The 18,219-nt window shown below is 39.3% G+C and overlaps 1 protein-coding gene across 9 annotated transcripts in view; it reads left to right on the top strand.

Annotated features, from left to right (window-relative positions):
• The first annotated feature begins 971 nt into the window (after window positions 1-971).
• The window catches only part of MORC4 (MORC family CW-type zinc finger 4), a 95,149-nt gene continuing 77,901 nt past the window's right edge, over window positions 972-18,219 (top strand). For 7 of the 9 annotated variants that reach the window (XM_053657491.1, XM_053657489.1, XM_053657488.1 and 4 more), the window contains exons 1-5: window positions 972-1,351; window positions 1,470-1,542; window positions 8,019-8,151; window positions 16,960-17,178; window positions 17,908-18,054. In XM_053657491.1, coding sequence (XP_053513466.1) covers window positions 1,250-1,351; window positions 1,470-1,542; window positions 8,019-8,151; window positions 16,960-17,178; window positions 17,908-18,054 — 674 coding nt within the window. In that variant the 5' untranslated portion in view covers window positions 972-1,249. Of the gene's footprint in view, window positions 1,352-1,469; window positions 1,543-8,018; window positions 8,152-10,501; window positions 11,490-16,959; window positions 17,179-17,907; window positions 18,055-18,219 lie in introns of those variants that run through there. The other 2 variants (XM_053657494.1, XM_053657495.1) reach the window with 2 other exon arrangements.

Below are 18,219 nucleotides of genomic sequence, written 5' to 3'. Positions count from 1 at the left end.
GAATTTATTAAGTTTAGAATTAAGCATTTTTTAAAGAGAAAACATGATATTAGACACAGTAATACTCTGTAGAAATAATAGTACCAGTAATTAATGATCTGTACATGAGGATGTCTGAAGGAATGCTTTTTGTATTATCAAATGAAAGTTGAAAACAACCAGAATTATCATAAAGAAATGGTCAAATTATGGTTCATCCATATCAGGGGACATTATATTTTTTAAAAATTAAGAAAAACTTTTTTTGTAAAATCAAACAGTGTGTGTTTAATAGTATAAAATTTAGAAAGTACAAATAAAAATAAGGGGGAAAAATCAGAATTCCAGATCTGGAGAGGTTATCTTGGAGTACATCATTTGGAGTGTTTCTCAGTGTGCGTGACTCTGTGTGTGTGTATGTGTGTGTGTACGTAGGCATATGTATGTATTCCTGCTTTTCCAATACTTTAGTTACAAATAAAAAGGTATCACGTTACACACTATGTTGTAACCTCTTGTTTTCTTCATTCTCTTATGAAAATTTTCCACATCAATATTCACTCTCTAACTTAAACAATTGCTATGTTGGGGTATTTAAGTGCACTGCATCTTCTTATCTTATGAACAGCCTATCCCCAGGCTTGCAAACTTTTAAGATGATTTGCCAATTGCTTTCTACAAAGTTCTGGGTGTTTCCAGAAGCATTTGAGCCAGACTAGTCAGAATGCTTTCCCATAGCGTAAGCCTGCTATCTACCTAGATCGCTCAGGGGTCTGTGGTCTTTAGAACTTGTAAAACCTGTTTTATCCTGCAGCCCAACTGAGACTCGGTTCCAGAAATCCCTACACGGTTTCCCTACCCTCGCCTCATTTTCCACCCCCCCTTCCCGCCCCGCCCCACGCACTCGCCCTCCTCCCCCAACGCTTTCCCGCTGGGCGTTCTGGCCTATGGCAAACGCCAAGAATTAATTAGGGGCGGGGATCAAGGAGCTGCTGTCAGGAGGTCGCCATATTTCTGTACAGCCCAGAGGACTTTGGGCTAACCCTGGGTCTGGAAAGGTGCTAACTGGGCGGGGCCGGGGCTTAGCTTTGCCCGCCTCACCCCTTCCGGCCTGGGACAGGTGGCTGGAGCACGCCCAGGTGGGAGTTGTGGGGGGGGGGGGGTCCTGGACTGTGGCCACCAGCTGCGAGTGCGAGAGAGTGAGCTCCAGCCCCGGATCACCCAGCGAGTAGTCCCGAGGCAGCAACCGAGTATCGTGGCGGCCAAAAAAATGCTCCTGTACCGAAGGGCTCCCGCGGGCCCTGGCGCGCCAGGCAGCGGGCTGGCTCGTCCAGGCAGCGGCCCTCAGGCGTTTGGGATCCGTCTGAGCACGGTATGTCGGGGTCCCTAGGGGCCCGATACACGCACGAGCCCCGGGGATGCGGGGGTTGCGCGGCGAGGGCCCAGTGGTCCGAGGCCTCACGCGGGACGGGACCTTCTCTCGCCCCCAGATGAGCCCCCGCTACCTGCAGAGCAACTCCAGCAGCCACACGAGACCCTTCAGTGCCATCGCGGAGTTGCTAGGTGAGTGGCGAGGGCGGGCCTGGCCGCGATCGCCCAAGGCAGTGGTGCCAACGTGGGACGTAGTGCCGCAGATGCGAGAGGAATGTGCGGAGCGGCGCTGGGTGGGCCAGGGCTGGAGTGGGGGCGTCAGAACTGGCCCCTGTTCCGAAGGCAGTAGAGGGGGATGGCTCTCTATCCTGGGACAAAGTTCCTGTAGTAAAGTTGAAATAACAAGGTGTGTCCAAAGAGTTAGGACTCCTGGGAAGTTTTTCTCTGTCTCATGATGTCCAAGTCATTTTAGGATAGCTTAGTTAATAATCGAAAGGACATGGTGCCCCTAGGCAGCTGGTCTCCACAGAGACTGGCTACTGACAAAAGACGCCAAGCTACCAAAGAGTAATTGTAGTAAACACAGTAGGGTCATGAGGAAAGGTCTGAAAAACGGAGTTCTTTAACTTTGGGGACCAGAGAATCTGGGAATGATGGGACATCTCTTAAGAGATGACGCGAGTGCACTGGGCTCCCTGTGACAGCGGAGGACTGGGTACGTGGTCCATGAGCGCCCTCACACCACTGGAATGAATACTGAGCACTTAACCTCTCCTCTCGTTCCGCGGATGTTTGCTTTTAAAACATTTCCAGTTGATTCCTTGAAAGCAAATACACCAGATTTTATAGTAATGAGCTTAAATACTGTGTGGAAAGCAAAGCATTCCTGGATAAAATGCAGCAGCATACAGAGCACACTATAAATCTTACAAAATATTTAAAGGAGGGAGATATATTTGTGGGGCAAGGTTTGGTTTCAGAGCTCCCCAAATGAGCCTCAGTTCCTAGTTAAACAATCGCTGTGGCCATGCAGTGTGAGTTGTCTTGGGCAAGAGGTCAGTGGACAGCAGGAGGAGATAGGTGGTCATGAGAGTAATTTGGAAGGGTGACAGGGAACTTTGATGATGACAATAAAACAGAATGCCTACAGCAGAATGCTTACAAGTAAAGAGGAAAAAATGACAGTAACACATTCTGAATCCTAGAGAACAAAAACTGTATCTTTAAAGTTGTGCACCATGTGTTGAGTAAACTGCACAGTGGAAAGAGATCTATGTGCATGTAACTAAAAAAAAAAGAAAAAGGACAGGAGAAAGTAACAGTTTGCTTAGTGGAGAATGGGAGACAAATGTGTTTTTCACTCAGCTCACAGTGAAGCTGTGCAGAGCCATTTGTATCTACTATGTACTAAACTTTATGGGTGATTTGTAATTTTGTATGTATATGATTTTTTAAAAATCATTAACCTAAGCCTGGCCTAAGATGTCTCATGTGAATACAAATTTTTATTAGTATTATATATATATATATATATATATATATATATATGTATATACATATATATATATATATATATATACACACATACACATACCTACACACATATATAAAAACAGAGATATTAAAACAAAATCACAACTATTTGTGGTCATACTAATAACAGGGAAAAGGAAGACCAAAGTGTTAACTGGTAATCCAAAATTTCATTGTAGGTTTTCTTTCAACAGTTTTTTCCACCTGTGCATTAATTTTCTAGTGTATCACCCATTAGATACTTATTGAGTACTCACTGTAGGCAAGGCCACCATGGTAGGTAGAAAAACGTATTCCTCTAGTAAGGGAGATAAAATATGTACAAAAGGTTTATGATTTGTGTAACAACAAAATAAAAAGTGACGTATCAGTAAAGATATATACATTGATTGCTCTGGGAGTTCAGTTCAGAGAGGGATGACTTTCAGCTTACCATGAAGAGGAGGGTTAGGAAGAGCTTTGTAAGCATGACATTTGAGCTGATAATTTGAAGGATTAGGACATGTGGATATGGATGTGGGGAGGGGAGGGCATCCCAGGCAAAAGTAACAACTGTATGAACAAAGGCATGAAGAACACTGAGTAGTTGAGTTTAACAATAGCGTGAAGTTAAAAAATAGTCTAAACTCTAGATTCTTTGAAAGTTTACAAAGAACTTTCACAAATACATTTTTAACTTTACTCTTTGAGGTAAATAGTATTATTGTTGTTGTTGTTGTTGTTCTCATCCTGCAGATGAGGATACAGAGGTTCAGAGCATTTAATTGACTTTTCCAAGGTTACATGAGTTACATGTGTAGTAGGTGGCAGATCCAGGTCTTTTTTACTCCAAGTACCAAGTAGAAGATGAGGTTAGAATGGCCCGGTGGGACCAGGAGGTGACTGGGAGGCTTGGATATTTGGCCTTTTAGTCTGAAGTTTTTGGAGCAGGAGAATGTCATGATGTGAGTTGTGCTTCAGGAGTTAATATTGCAGCAGTGTATAAGATAGATTGGTGAGGAAAGAGACATGACTTTAAAACATGGCCTACCTGGCTGGTGTAGCTCAGTGGATTGAGCGCAGGCCTGTGGAGCAAAGGATTGAGGTTTGATTCCCAGTCAGGGCACATGCCTGGGTTGCAGGCCAGTTCCCAATGGGGAATACATGAGAGGCAACCACACATTGATATTTCTCTCCCTCTCTCCTTCCCTTCCCCTCTCTCTGAAAATAAATAAATAAAATATTTTTTAAAACCATGGTTGAGTAGTTCATCACAATAATCCAGATAAGAAGGGATAAACTCTGTAAACTAAGAAAATGACAATGGAAATAGAAGTAGCAAGATCTGAGAGAGCTTAGGGATATATAGGATAAGAGAGAGGGGGGATAAAAAATGACTTCTGAATTTCAAACTTTTGGTCATTTGAATTCTGATACTCTGTGTGTCTTTGTGTGTGTGTGTGTGTGTGTGTGTGTGTGTGTGTGTATGGTTGGAAGAGGAAGAATAGTTTATGTCAGAAGATGATGACCTTAATTTTAGATGAGAGAATACTTTTAGGTACTTGCAGGATTTCTGTAGGGCAGCAGCTTAGCCCTGATAATTTTAGAAATCCATGTAGGCTATCCTTCTGGGACAGGAGAAGATGGAAGACTTGTGAAGCACTACCTCAAAGCCGTCTCCCCAGGGGGGATAAGTGGAGGTAGAAGGAGACTTGACTTGGGCTAGTCAACACACAGTATAGTGTACAGATGATGTGTTACAGAATCATATATCTAAAACCAATATAATTTTATTAACCAATGTCACCCCAATCAAGTCAGTTCTTTTTAAGGATTTTATTTATTTAATTTTAGAGAAAGGGAGGGAGAAAAATATCAATGTGTGGTTGCCTCTTGTTTTCTCTCTACTGGGGACCCAGCCCACAGCCCAGGCATGTGCCCGGACTGGGAATCGAACCAGTGACCCCGTGGTTTGCAGGCTGGTGCTCAATCCACTGAGCCACACCAGCCAGGGCCAATTCAATTTTTTTTAAAGCTATCTCCCCACTCACCAGCCTGTCTCATGAGGGAGGCTGTCATGGGACAATTTCTCATTGTCTTCCAGATTCTGATGAGGAATGAGGCTTTAGTTACAATGCTTTTTTTAGAATATCAGGGAACACATGGACCAGGTTAGGGAATAAGGTAGATGGTCTACAATCTGTTTTTTCATGCTCTTGCCTACCTGGTAGGTAAGGAGAGGTAAAGATACCATCCCCCCACTAAGGGTAGAATGGGCCAGGTTAGAAGAGATGAGACTCCTTGGGATCTGGTAGCACATGAGATTGTGTGGGCCAGATTAAAGGATAAAGACATCTCAGGATCTGCTAGTGCAGCTCTTGCCCAAGCAGTGGGAGAGGAGTAGGAATTCTCTCGTCCTACCTGTTCATAAGCCTGGGTGGGTTGGGCCATGGGAGAAAATAGATTTCCTGGTATCTGGCAGCCTAAATTTTGGAAGGTTAAGCAGCAAGATATAGGATTGATATCAGCCATAAGATCGGTGCTTTATTATTATTATTTCATTTGTTGAGACCAGGTGAAAGGCCACTTAAAACTGAAAGTAAGTGCAAAGCTGAATTTAACCGCTGTGACTGCCTCACTGATCTCTTCCCTGATGCTCCAAATTGACTCTAGTCTCTTGCATGCTCCTTCCTCTTCTACTCCATCAGCTTCTAGCCAAGGAGATAAAATATGTAGCTGCTCTTGGTAGCTACCTTGTAACTCTTAAAGTGCCTCTATTGAAAACTCTTTGGTGTGTTCCTGTAAAGAAGCACCTAGTAAAGTTTGGGCAAATTTTTCAGTAAAGAGGGGAAAAGTAAAAGTGATTTTAGAAAGGGCTGCAAGCTGATTTATTGAATGCACTGCTGTGTGAATACCGAATTGGAATTGATATGTTACATGTTTGAATCATGAATATTCAGGTGTTAGAAAAACAATTCTCTACAGGCAAAGTTTTAAAATAGACATAATGTCCTGTTGGTTGACAAGTTAAAGGTATCATTTTCAATGGCTCTGGCTTTCTGCCAGCAGGAGTGAATGATAGGTCCTAAAGCAATTCAAGGCCTGCTTGCCAAGAAGTTTCTTGAAACAATGTAGGCAACTTCAAAATGCTTAATACTTCTGTCAGTGAAAAAAAAACCCTGCTGCCTCTTATACAGAGTAAAACATGTATTTCTAATAAAGCCACTTTTGCACATCAAATTTATAATTCCTGCCAAAGTTGGCCGACTTGATCTGCCACATAACACAGGGTTTTGGAGCCATTGAGTCCTTAAAGATTGACTCCATCAGACCCTTTAACCCCCTTCTGAGACTATCAGTGATGCTGTACTGCTGTTATGACTCTTTCAGGGTACAGTCAGTGACAGTTTTATCACTGATTCTGGCAACATCATTGTGGCTCTCGATATTAATCCATGTCTTGTTTTATTTGATGGACATTTTACACATCCAAGTGGTTATAACCTATACTGTTAATTGTATTGTAAAAATTGATATTTTGAATATGTGTAATACTTTTCTTGCTTGTTAGGGATGTTCCCAGTGGAGAAATCCCACAATTTGAATAGTGGTAATGGGACCAGTATACAGCCAGCCCCACACTGGATTGCTCAGTCCAGCCAGCATGGTATCAGTAAAGCAGTATAGGCTGCTAAGGAAAGGGAAATGGGTAGAAGGGAAGATCTCACTCAGTCTTGATTAAAGAACTAGTAGAGACAGGAGTGCTTAAGGAACCTATCCAACAGATTGCACGAATTGCCTTCCCACTCAGGCCACTAAGTCATAATGAGACAGTTGCACCACATGTATCAGCGACTGACAATTGTGTGAACTGGCACCTGTGGCAAAAATATGTGGCCAGTAGACAAAGGCTCCCCCTAGGGTTATGAACATGGTACATATGTTAGAATATGGTTATATATGCCATATTTAGGGTCTTAAATAATTAACCTATTATGAAAAACTAACTCAGGAGGAACTGTGAAACATTCTCTTTATATTTTTTCTACTTTAGTTCTATGTTCTCCATTTAATGAGGGTTGGACAGCCTCAACTTTAAGACTATTGCAGAATACCTAGGCAGAATCACTCTTTCTAAGCAAGCTTGTTACCATCACTGGGGTCTAAACAGGCAATTAAGTGTTCTGATTTTAACTTCTAACTCTTTTAATGCCTTCTAGGCTATAAACAGGGATGGCGATAGTACCTGTGTTCTTTAAAAAAAATTTTTTTAGAGGGTAAGGGAGGGAGAGAGAGAGACAAACATCCATGTGTGAGAAAAACATCAGTTGGTTGCCTTTCATGCACCCCCAAATGGGGACCTGGCCCGCCATCCATGCATATACCCCAATTGGGAATCAAACCAGCAATCCTTTGGTTTGTAGGCCAGTGCCCAATCCACTGAACCTCACCAGCCAAGGTACTGTGTTCTTTAACAGAGGAGGATGTAAAAAAAAGTAGAAAATAGCCCTGGCTGGTGTAACTCAGTGGATTGAGTGCGAACCAAACAACCACAGTTTGATTTCCAGTCAGGGCACGTGCCTGGGTTGCAGGTCAGTTCCCAGCAGGGGACACATAAGAGGCAACCACACATTGATGTTTCTCTCCCACTCTCTGTTCCTTCCCCTCTAAAGATAAAAAATAAATAAAATCTTTAAAAAAAAAGTAGAAGATAAATTTTTCACAAGCAAACTAATGTGTGTAATATGCATCTATTTGTACCAAAATTGTGATTTAGCTCTTCTCTAGAGCCACCATTTACTTGTGTGTATTCATGAGCATTAAAATGGCTAAAAGACAGGGAGTAGTAAGATGAAAACAGAGCAAAATGCTTTCATACAGGAAGAGTTATTTTTCTCACACAGCTTGAAGATTGAAGGGAGAAAAGCAGTTTGCAGATCAGGCATTAAAATCAGCTTGTAACTGCATCTGCCATTATGTTTATTGTGCCCTATATCCTAGTATGTGCACTACCATTAAGGCTTCCTGATCACCTTGTGGGACATCTGTGTGAAGGGAATAAGGGACATTTTCTATGTCTTAGGGGCACTGAACTAGAGATTTTGATAGAATATTAGAAAAAGAGATGTAATACCACAGATTTCTACATTTTGCAGATAATGCTGTAGATCCAGATGTGTCTGCCAGGACGGTCTTTATAGATGTGGAGGAGGTCAAGGATAAATTTTGTTTGACCTTTACTGATGATGGATGTGGAATGACACCTCATAAATTACACCGAATGCTCAGGTAAAAATGTCTTCATTTTTTGTCTCTTCTCTTGAGTTTATGAACAGTAGTTAAGGCTTAATGATTTTCTTTAATATTTTGCTTTCCCTTTATTCATTCAACAAATATTTATCAAGCATCTATTATGTGCCAGGGTACTGGTTACAAAATAGACACTTTTTGCTTTCACAGAATGTACAGCCTAGCTGGCAATTCAGACAGTTAGGTAGTAATCATAATAAAATGGTAAATATAATGATAGGAAAGTATAGAATGCAATGGGCCAAGTTAGCAGGGGAACCCAATCTAATCCAGGAGGTCAGGAAAAGCATCATAGATAAAGTGATATTTAAACTGAGATCTAAGGGTAAGTAGTAGAATTTAGGTAAAGGACAGGGGGGGCATGGGATGAGGGTTCAGGCAAAGAGAAGGGCAAGTGTAAAGATGTGAAGGCCATCACTGGTCTGAGACCTTCTATAATTTATATTCACCTAAATTTACTCTTAGATTAGAAGTATTGGAATTGGGATGATCTTTGGATTAAAACTATGAATGTGCCTTGGTATAATCAAGGCCCATGAAAGATAAATAGAAGGCATTTATACAAGCAGTCTTTGGAGGCTTTGCAGTAGAATTTCAAAGTCAGGAAATTATCTTTTCCAGCAGCTGAGGCTGGTGATATAGTAGTTCATCTAATTACTTGAAAAGGTTTGCAATTGAGAATGTAAATTTGTACTTTACTGTATTCACGTGTCACTCAGTGAAAGATGAGTATTCTCTTAACTCTTTCCTTCTCTCTTCCTTTTTTAGCAGATGAGATTGATTGCTTTCCATGTGGCTTCCTGAGCTAGTGTGTGAAGGATGAGTAACAATGGAGGGTTTCAATGGAGGAGGGAAAGGGCTTCAAACTATCGAAATAGAAAACATTCATTTTGTTGTATTTCTCTTTGTAGGTTCTCTAATTCTGTAACCCTGTTTGTAGAAAAATCCCTTTGATCCATCAAAGAAATGAAATGAAATTTGGGTGCGACCAATTATAAATTTGGTTGTTTTATCACTCAGTGGTCTATGTACCTTGTGTATCTTCATAATTGTTTAGAAGTGATAGAATGTGTCTAGAAGTGACAGAATGTGGCCAGTATGTCAGTGAAGTTATGGAGCTGACCCTACCTTTTAACTTTTATCTCCTAAAATTAATATCTTATATTAATGTAAATACAACTTTGGATGGGATGGAACCTAAATATGTGTATGTCTAATTCTGTATGTACTAGTTTTTTTCTAAATCACTTACCTTCTTACTGACTCCTTCTAGTCACACCTTATACCAATGATGTGGGTGTCAAATAGTGGGCTCAGCAGATGTTACCACTTTCCATTTTGCCTGTGGAAGTACATCTGTGAAAATTGGTCCTTATAGTTAGTTACAAGGCAGGAGAAAGAAGGATGGTTTCAAAATAATTGCAACAATTTTTGTTACAGATTCATTCAACATATTTTTACTGAACACCTATGTGAAAGTCACTGGAGATAAAGTGGTGAACCAAACAGACACGGTTCTTGCTCTCAAGTGGCTGATAGTTTAGAGAAAAATATAGAAAAGTATTGACTAGTACTAATACAGCTAAATAGGCTATCCCGCCCAGTGGTAACTGCCATGAAGGAAAAGTACAGTTTCTATGAGAGAATATAACAGTGTGATCTGCTCTAATTTATGGACTCCAAGAAGGCTTCCCTGAAGAAATGATATTTGGGTTGAAATATGGAGGATATGCATCATTCATGTAAAATTTCATTTCTTCCCTAAGGAACAAAACAGAGCTAAATAGGCAGAAGCCTCTTTAGACATAGCAGGTCTTTTTTTGGTATTATCATGTCAAATATGTCTCCCACTAATCTGGGTTGGGAAATTGTTCCTCATATTTAAAAGCCCTTATTATATGAAATGTTAAAGGGACTTATCTAAGAAAAAGAAGTTAAAGAAACATGAACAGTGAAAGAACAACAAGCTCACAGTTATTAACAACCACACCTAAAACGAAAGCAAACTAAAAGAACAGCTAGATCAGGAGTGGAAACATAGAAATGAAGATCTCAAGGAGGGTTAGCAACAGGGGAGTGGGAGGAGGAGATGGGGGGAGAAGGTACAGAAAATAAGTAGCATAGACAGTAGATAGAAAATAGATGGGGGGGCAAGAATAGCATGGGAAATATAGAACCTAAAGGACTTGAGACACATGGACATAAACTAAAGGGGGGGTAATGGTGGGGATGGGGGGCAGGGTGGAGGGGAATGAAGGGGGGAATAGAACAACTGTAACAGCATAATCAATTAAAAATAAATTTAAAAAAAAATAAAAAAATAAAAGTTAAATTTAGAGAATTTTTAATGACCCCTGGTTTATGTATATGTGCTGGATTTTGTTTCTGATTTTATCTTAAAACAAACTTGAATCTGTTAGAGGGTCCCATTTATTTAGAAGAGATAATTTAATCCCATCATAACGTCTACCCAAGGATTCCACTTACCACATTTTCTTTTTTTATTTATTTAAAAAAATTTATTTATTTTTAGAGGGGGAAGAGAGGGAGAAAAAGAGGGAGAGAAACATCAATGTGTGGTTGCCTCTGGTGTGCCCCATACTGGGGACCTGGCCCGCAACCCAGGCATGTGACCTGAGAATTGAACTGGCAACCCTTTGGTTCACAGGCCCATACTCAGTCCACAGAGATGCACTAGCCAAGGTTCTTTTTTAAATAATTGAATTTTAGAGGTACCTTTGCAAATTATTGTTAAGTATGTTAGTTTTTCTTTTATTGGTTTGGGGGCATACTACTTTTATATTTGGAAAAATAATAGAGGTGGTTATGCAAAATTATTAAGCCTACAGAAGTTCAATTTGATTTGTAACATTTTTATTCTTTTTTAAATTGTATTTTTCATTGATATTATTTTGTGTTAGTTTTGGGGATACATAGTGGTTAGACAATCATATACTTTACAAAGTGTTCCCACCAAATTGCAGCACCCAGCATACACAGTTGTTTGAATGTTATAGACTATATTTTCTATGCTGAAGTTTATAACCCTGTGACTACCAATTTGTATTTCTTAATCCCTTCACCCTTTTCACTTCCCCCATCCTCCCTGTGTTCTCTGTTTCTATGAGTGTTTCAATTTTCTTTGTTTATTTTGTTCTTTAGATTCCAGATATAAGTGAAATCATATGGTATTTGTCTTGCTCTGATTGGCTTATGTCGCTAGCATAACAAAAAGGAGCATTTCTATACCTGGAAAAGGATTTTGGGGAGCAAATCCAAGAAAATCTCACATCCATCTCAGTACCATCTTTATTCAGGTACCATTCAATTTCCTTAATGTCACTGCTCCTACCAGCTCTCTCACTATGCCCTGCCCCATTACTAACCTCTGTTCTGGGCACACCCTTTGCAGCTTTTTTTTTCCTTTTAAATATATTTTATTGATTATGCTATTACAGTTGTCCCATTTCCCCCCTTTATTCCCCTCCACCCTGTAATGCCCATTCCCACCTGCCTTACCCCCCTTAGTTCATGTCCGTGGGTTGTACATATATGTTCTTCGGTTTCGACATTTCTTTTACTATTCTTAACCTCCCGCTGTCTACTGTATACTGTCGTTATGCTTCTTATTCCCTGTACCTTTTACCCATTATCCCCACTCCATCCCACTGATAACCCTCCATGTGATCTCCATTTCTCTGGCTCTATTCCTGTTCTAGTTCTTTGCTTAGTTTTTTTTTTTTTAGGTTGTATTATTGATAGTTGTGAGTTTGTTGTCGTTTTACTGTTCATATTTTGATCTTCTTTTTCTTAGATAATTCCCTTTAACATTTCATAAAATATGGGCTTGGTGATGATGAACTCCTTTAACTTGACCTTGTCTGGGAAGCACTTTATCTGCCCTTCCATTCTAAATGATAGCTTTGCTGGACAGAGCAATCTTGGATGCAGGTCCTTGCTTTTCATGACTTGGAATACTTCTTTGCAGCCCCTTCTTGCCTGTAAGGTTTCTTTTAATAAATCAGCTGCTGGTTTTATGGGAACTCCTTTGTAGGTAACTGTCTCCTTTCCTCTTGCTGCTTTTAAGATTCTCTCCTTAACTTTAATCTTGGCTAATGTAATTATGATGTGCCTTGGTGTGTGCTTCCTTGGGTCCAAGTTCTTTGGGATTCTATGAGCTTCCTGGATTTCTTGGAAGTCTATTTCCTTCACCAGATTGGGTAAGTTTTCCTTCATATTTGTTCAAATAAGTTTTCAACTTTTTGCTCTTGTTCCTCTCCTTCTGACACCTCTATGATTCAGATGTTGAAACTTTTACAGTTGTCTTGGAGGTTCCTAAGCCTCTCCTCATTTTTTTGAATTCTTGTTTCTTCATTCTTCATGGTTGAGTGTTGACTTCTTCCTTCTGGTCCAAAGGTTTCCTTCCCTTCACTGTCGGTTCCCTATACATTTTCTTTACTTCATTTTTCATAAGCTTCACTTTTTTCCTCTATTTTGTGACCATACTCAACCAATTCTGTGAGCATCCTGATTACCATGTTTTGAACTGTGTATCTGGTAGGTTGGCTATCTTTTCATTGCTTAGTTGTATTTTTTCTGGAGTTTTGATCTCTTCTTTCATTTGGGCCATATATTTTTATGTTGGTACACCTGTTACAATGTAAGGGGCAGAGCCTTACATGTTTACCAGGGCAGGGCAACCTACTTTGCTGTGTATTGGCACTGTATGTAGGGGAGGGGTCCAAGAGGGAACAATGCAGCTTGCTCAGTTCTTGCCAGTTTTCAGTCACTTCCCTGGCTACCCACAATCAAATTGGGCCCTTCTGGTAATTCTCAGGTGGGTGAGTTTGCATACATTCTAGGACCCTATGGGTCTAACAGACTCTCCTGTGAGGCGGGAGTTTCTCCCACTTCTGCTATACCCAAAGGTTTTTTTCAGTCAGAGGTTTTGAGGCATTATTTCCCCATGCTGGAACCCTGGGTTGTGCACTGTGTCTTGCTTCCCAGTTGTTCATCCTGGCTTATCCACACACAAATATTTGACCTCCCATCTGCCAGCTGTAGCTTTGCCAGGAGTCCTTTCCATCCCACCTCCCTGTCTCCGCCCCTTCTACCAGCCTGGATGAATGTTTCTTCTTTAACTCCCTGGTTATTGGACTTTCATAAAGTTCAATTTTCTGGCAGTTATGGTTGTTTTATGTTTGTAAATTTGTTGTCCTTTTGGTTGTATGAGGAGGCACAATGTGTCTGCCTATGCCTCCGTCTTGGCTAGAAGTTCACTGATTTGTAATATTTCTTATAATCCTTTCCACATTTCTACCTCTTTATGCTAATCTTCCTATTTTCTGGCTAATAAAACTGTTATGTAATTGCAGCAACAGTCTTTCCCATAAATGAAGAATCTCATGAAAATTGAATTAAAAAGGATAAGCTAATCATCGACTTTCTTTATGGTTCACAATTGATTCTCTTTAGCTTCTACAGGTTAGTGTGTGAACCAACTAGTCTATATATTCAGCTGCCTTTTTTCAGCAAGGTGGAAAAGGGTTAGCCACAGATCCATATTTGCAAACTCTACTTAGAAGTGTGTATCTTAGTAGGTCTTTTCTAAAAGAAAAACCAGAGAAGAGCAGTATGTGTAGCAGTCTTTCATTTTTTCATATTGTATATTACATCACCAATATATATAGGAAACAGCGCCCACCCTTGTATGTCCATGGATTTGCTAAGCTTTGTTTCATTGGTCGGAGTCCCAATTTAAATTCACCTCTCTATAGTCTAGAATCTTGATATTTTATTAGTCAGGAGAAAGTTGCTGTCTTCCTGGATTCCACCAAAATAACTGGTATCCAAACAAACCCCTTTGATGTGTAAACACTGTTGTCTCTTACATGAGAGGATATAATAGGGCTTACTGAAGAGAAACCACCTATCTAAGCCCAGCTATCTCTATGGGAAATGAGTGAACTATACTGAACTATATAAAATTAATCCTACAATTGTATTATTTATTGTGAGGGCTTTTATCTTAAATAGTTATTTGATTTGTATCTAGCATCCATTCTGCAATTTTCAGTTAAGTAGAATACCTAACATGGAACTATTAAGTGCAGATTGGTTCAGCCACTATGGAAAACAGTGTGAAATTTCCTCAGAAAACTAAAAATGGAACTGCCTTTTGACCCATCAATTCCACTGCTGGGATTATACCCTAAGAGCCTGGAAACACCAATCCAAAAGAACCTATGCACCCCAATGCTCATCGCAGCACAATTTACGATAGCCAAGTGCTGGAAGCAGCCTAAGTGCCCATCAGTAAATGAGTAGCTGAAAAAACTGTGGTACATTTACACAATGGAATACTACACAGCAGAAGGAAAGAAGAGCTCCTACCTTTTGTGACAGTATGAATGGATCTGGAGAGCATTATGCTAAGTGAAATAAGCCAGATAGTGAAAGACAAATACCATATGATCTCACCTATGTCGATTAGTGGAACCTAATCAACAAAACAAACAAACAAGCAAAATATAACCAGAGACATTGAAATAAAGAGCAAATTGACAGTAACCAGAGGGGTGGGGGGAAAGGGGTAATGGGGTATAATAGGTGAAGGTCCATCAAGGAACATGTATAAAGGACATATGGACAAAGTCAATGGGGGTAAGATCAAGGGTGGGATGTGGAGATGGGTGGGGTGGAGGGGCATGGTGGGGTGAAAATGGAGACAACTGTATTTGAACAACAATAAAGAAAATTTTTAGAAAAGAACAAACACATAGAAAAAATTAAGTTGAACATAACAGCGATATCCAGAAGCTTCCAGATTCTGTCTTCTCATTATTCTTATCCTTTTCTATTTCTGGTTCTGTCCCTCCCCTACTACTTACTTTCTCAACCTTATATAGTCATTTGGTCTTCTAAAACTAAGTAACACAATCAGGGTTTATACTCACAAAGGGGGAAAAAGATGATAGGTGGCAGAAAAGGCAGGAATGTCTAGGAAATTAAGAGAGTACTCTATAGTCTTTCTACTTTCACCACTTGCCCTTGACCTCTTAATTAAAGCTTTTTGTAGCATAAGGGAAGGTTTAAGTTCCAATAACCATACAGATTCACTTAACACAGTACGTTACTATTTATAAAGAGCCCTGAGTTTTAGATGTGATATTAAATCTGAGGTAGAGCTAGGGGATAGCACCTGACGATTCTCAGTTACTTCTAGAGTTAGTTTAAAATTCAAGTTTGAATACTATTTTATAATATATTGTACATACAATATATAATTTAATCCTCATAATGACTGCATCTTTTCTAGCCATTTTTTCATAAGAGGAATAGAAATGTTTGACTCTTACCAACTTCTCTAAGTTTGTTTCCTGGAATACTAAGGGCCATAGTCAGCAGAAATGAAACATTCTTTGGGGATTTTCATAGGTACTTCTGCCCTAGAAATTACTTTTCTCTGTGGTTAGATTTACTTGTAGGATGCACAAAGCTCTTGTAACTTCGTCTACTCTAAAAAGATTTAATGGTATTATTGTATAACACTTTGAAATAGAAAATCGAAAGGTAGTATTCCTTCTTAGGAAATAAACACAGGCCACAGCCTTCCAGAAGTGGAAACCAGGCAACTGAATCCCACTCAGACGTGTAAGAGCCAAGGCTACACTGTTCAGACATGCCATACAGAATGTCTATTTCATTGATGTTGGAGAAGCATTTAATTGGTAATATATGAAAACTTTCCTTAGACTGTAAATCACGAGGGCAAGAATCATACCTTTTTTATCAACAGTTTTGTCTTCAGTATTTAGTACAATGCATGGCACATAGTAGGTACTTAGTAAATATTCATTGAATGAATGGTATATAACATTGTAAACTTAGTCAATCTGGACAGAAGCAATCCTTAAAATTAGTTTTATTTGTGTGAGGGAAGGTATATGAGGTAGATAATCATCGTTTGCTCAATTTAATATCTTTAATTTTTTGGTTTTATTATTTTGTTGCATGTCTAAATGGAGTATATGTTGAAGGGAAAGGATCTGGCTCCCAGATTAAGCTGACCACAAGGGGCTATAGAGATTGTTGGGGTGACTCAGTGAAATGCCTTTAACAGAATAAGAGAGACTTTATACTGCAGCTGTTTGCTGATATTCAGAGGCAGAACTACCTATTTTTATCCCTTGGCCACATTCCAATGAACTGTTCCAGCAGATGGAGCAGAGGGTAAGAATTGAAAGGTTATCTTTCAAGTGGGTAGTTGAAGTTGCTAAGATATATAACCTCTGACTCATTTCTCGAAGGTGATACAACCAGGTTTGGAGATGCCTAGTCTGGTGCCTCTGATCAGTGCAGTTATCTGGTACTTTTATTACCCTCTGTACGGTGTACTCAGATAGCCATCCTTTTCAACATACCCTAATCTTACTATTAGCAATCAGAGCCATTTTCTCCAGAAAAAAGGTGACTACCCATGGTCTTCAGCTGTTTGTGTTAGTGAAAAGAAGCCACCTTTACATTTATAAAATGTGAGTCTATTATATTGGAAGTGTATATCTACACACAAACCACACAGGAAAATTAGTTCCACTACACTATAGTAATTTCCTGTGTTTTTAACTTAATATTTTGGCCAGAAATAATCAAAAGAGAAAAAAGGAGGGACTTTTTACAAGTGTTAATTCATTTGTAGCTAAACATTCTGCCTGCCACGTATCTTAGTATGCTTTATACCTTTCTGGTTTTGTTTTTTCTGATATCCTCTTCCTTGTGTAATTACAGCTTTGGATTTACAGATAAAGTAATAAAGAAGAGCCAGTGTCCGATTGGGGTCTTTGGTAATGGTTTCAAGTCAGGGTCCATGCGACTAGGAAAGGACACTCTTGTCTTCACCAAGAATGGGGGTACCCTCACTGTTGGACTCCTGTCACAGACTTACCTGGAATATGTCCAGGCCCAGGCAGTTATTGTACCAATTGTTCCATTCAACCAGCAAAATAATATCCTTTCTGGAAATGGGGAATGTTGGCTAAAAATTAGTCTAATTTGATGTTTTGATAGAAACCTTTTCAGGTCAAATCCACCTATCAATGTAACTGTCTGAAATTTAATTTGAATTTTCCCTATTAAATATTTTTAAAAATATAAGTGGACTATTGACAGAAACTTATAAATATTTTTGTTGTATAAAAATGTCATTTTTATATTATTGATCTGTATTCTCCCCCTTCACCACTCCCTTGGTAAAGTACCTCCTCTTTTATTTTTCCCTAAAGGGTAGCTACATGTATATCACACTCCGAGAAACATACTATTTATCAGTTGATCTGATTGCAGAATCATTCATTTTCCCATTCCTGGACAAGCCATTATTTCTGTTAAATAACAAACAGGTCATCTTGACCCACAGAGTATATCGATAAAGTTTGAACTTATTGCTTCCAAAGAGTCTAAAAGTTCAGCCTTTGATCTATTTTTTAAATATAGAACTGTCTTTTTTTTTTTTTTACATTGTATCTTTGAAGCTGTATTCTGCAGGGGTAAGTGATTTTTGTGTTTGTTTCTATAACCTTTTTTTCATTTTGCCTTTTTCTTCTGTAGCAGTAATGCCCATGTTTTATATCTCTATGTCTATTTTTATCTAAACATACAACTCAAAAGGCAGATCTTCCTAACTAATAGCATTTTCTTAAAGTATTATTTTTTTCTTTGACTATATTTGATTTTACAAAAAATGATTATTACTGAGGATTCCTTGCCAAGCCTAGAAGCCATCTTGAACTATTCAATTTTCAACAGTGAAAATGACCTCCTGTCTCAGTTTGATGCCATCCCAGGCAAAAAAGGCACTCGTGTTATTATTTGGAATATCCGCAGGTAAAGTACTTCATGGGAAATAGATTCTGTTAAGCAAAGGTAGTATGATAAAGCATACTTTAATAAATCTTTAGAGATGCAGAGTAGTTAAATTTTGTTAGATATTTATATCTCATTGCATATTTTTTAACTTTCTTACAGCCACAGCTCTGTTTGAGATAGTGG

Source organism: Artibeus jamaicensis, unplaced genomic scaffold (assembly GCF_021234435.1).
Source record: "Artibeus jamaicensis isolate MK-2021 breed Jamaican fruit bat unplaced genomic scaffold, CSHL_Jam_final scaffold_461, whole genome shotgun sequence".
In the NCBI taxonomy this organism is placed as follows: domain Eukaryota; kingdom Metazoa; phylum Chordata; class Mammalia; order Chiroptera; family Phyllostomidae; genus Artibeus; species Artibeus jamaicensis.
The sequence above is the reverse complement of the archived record's forward strand: the minus strand, read 5'-3'. Positions and strand labels throughout refer to the sequence as shown.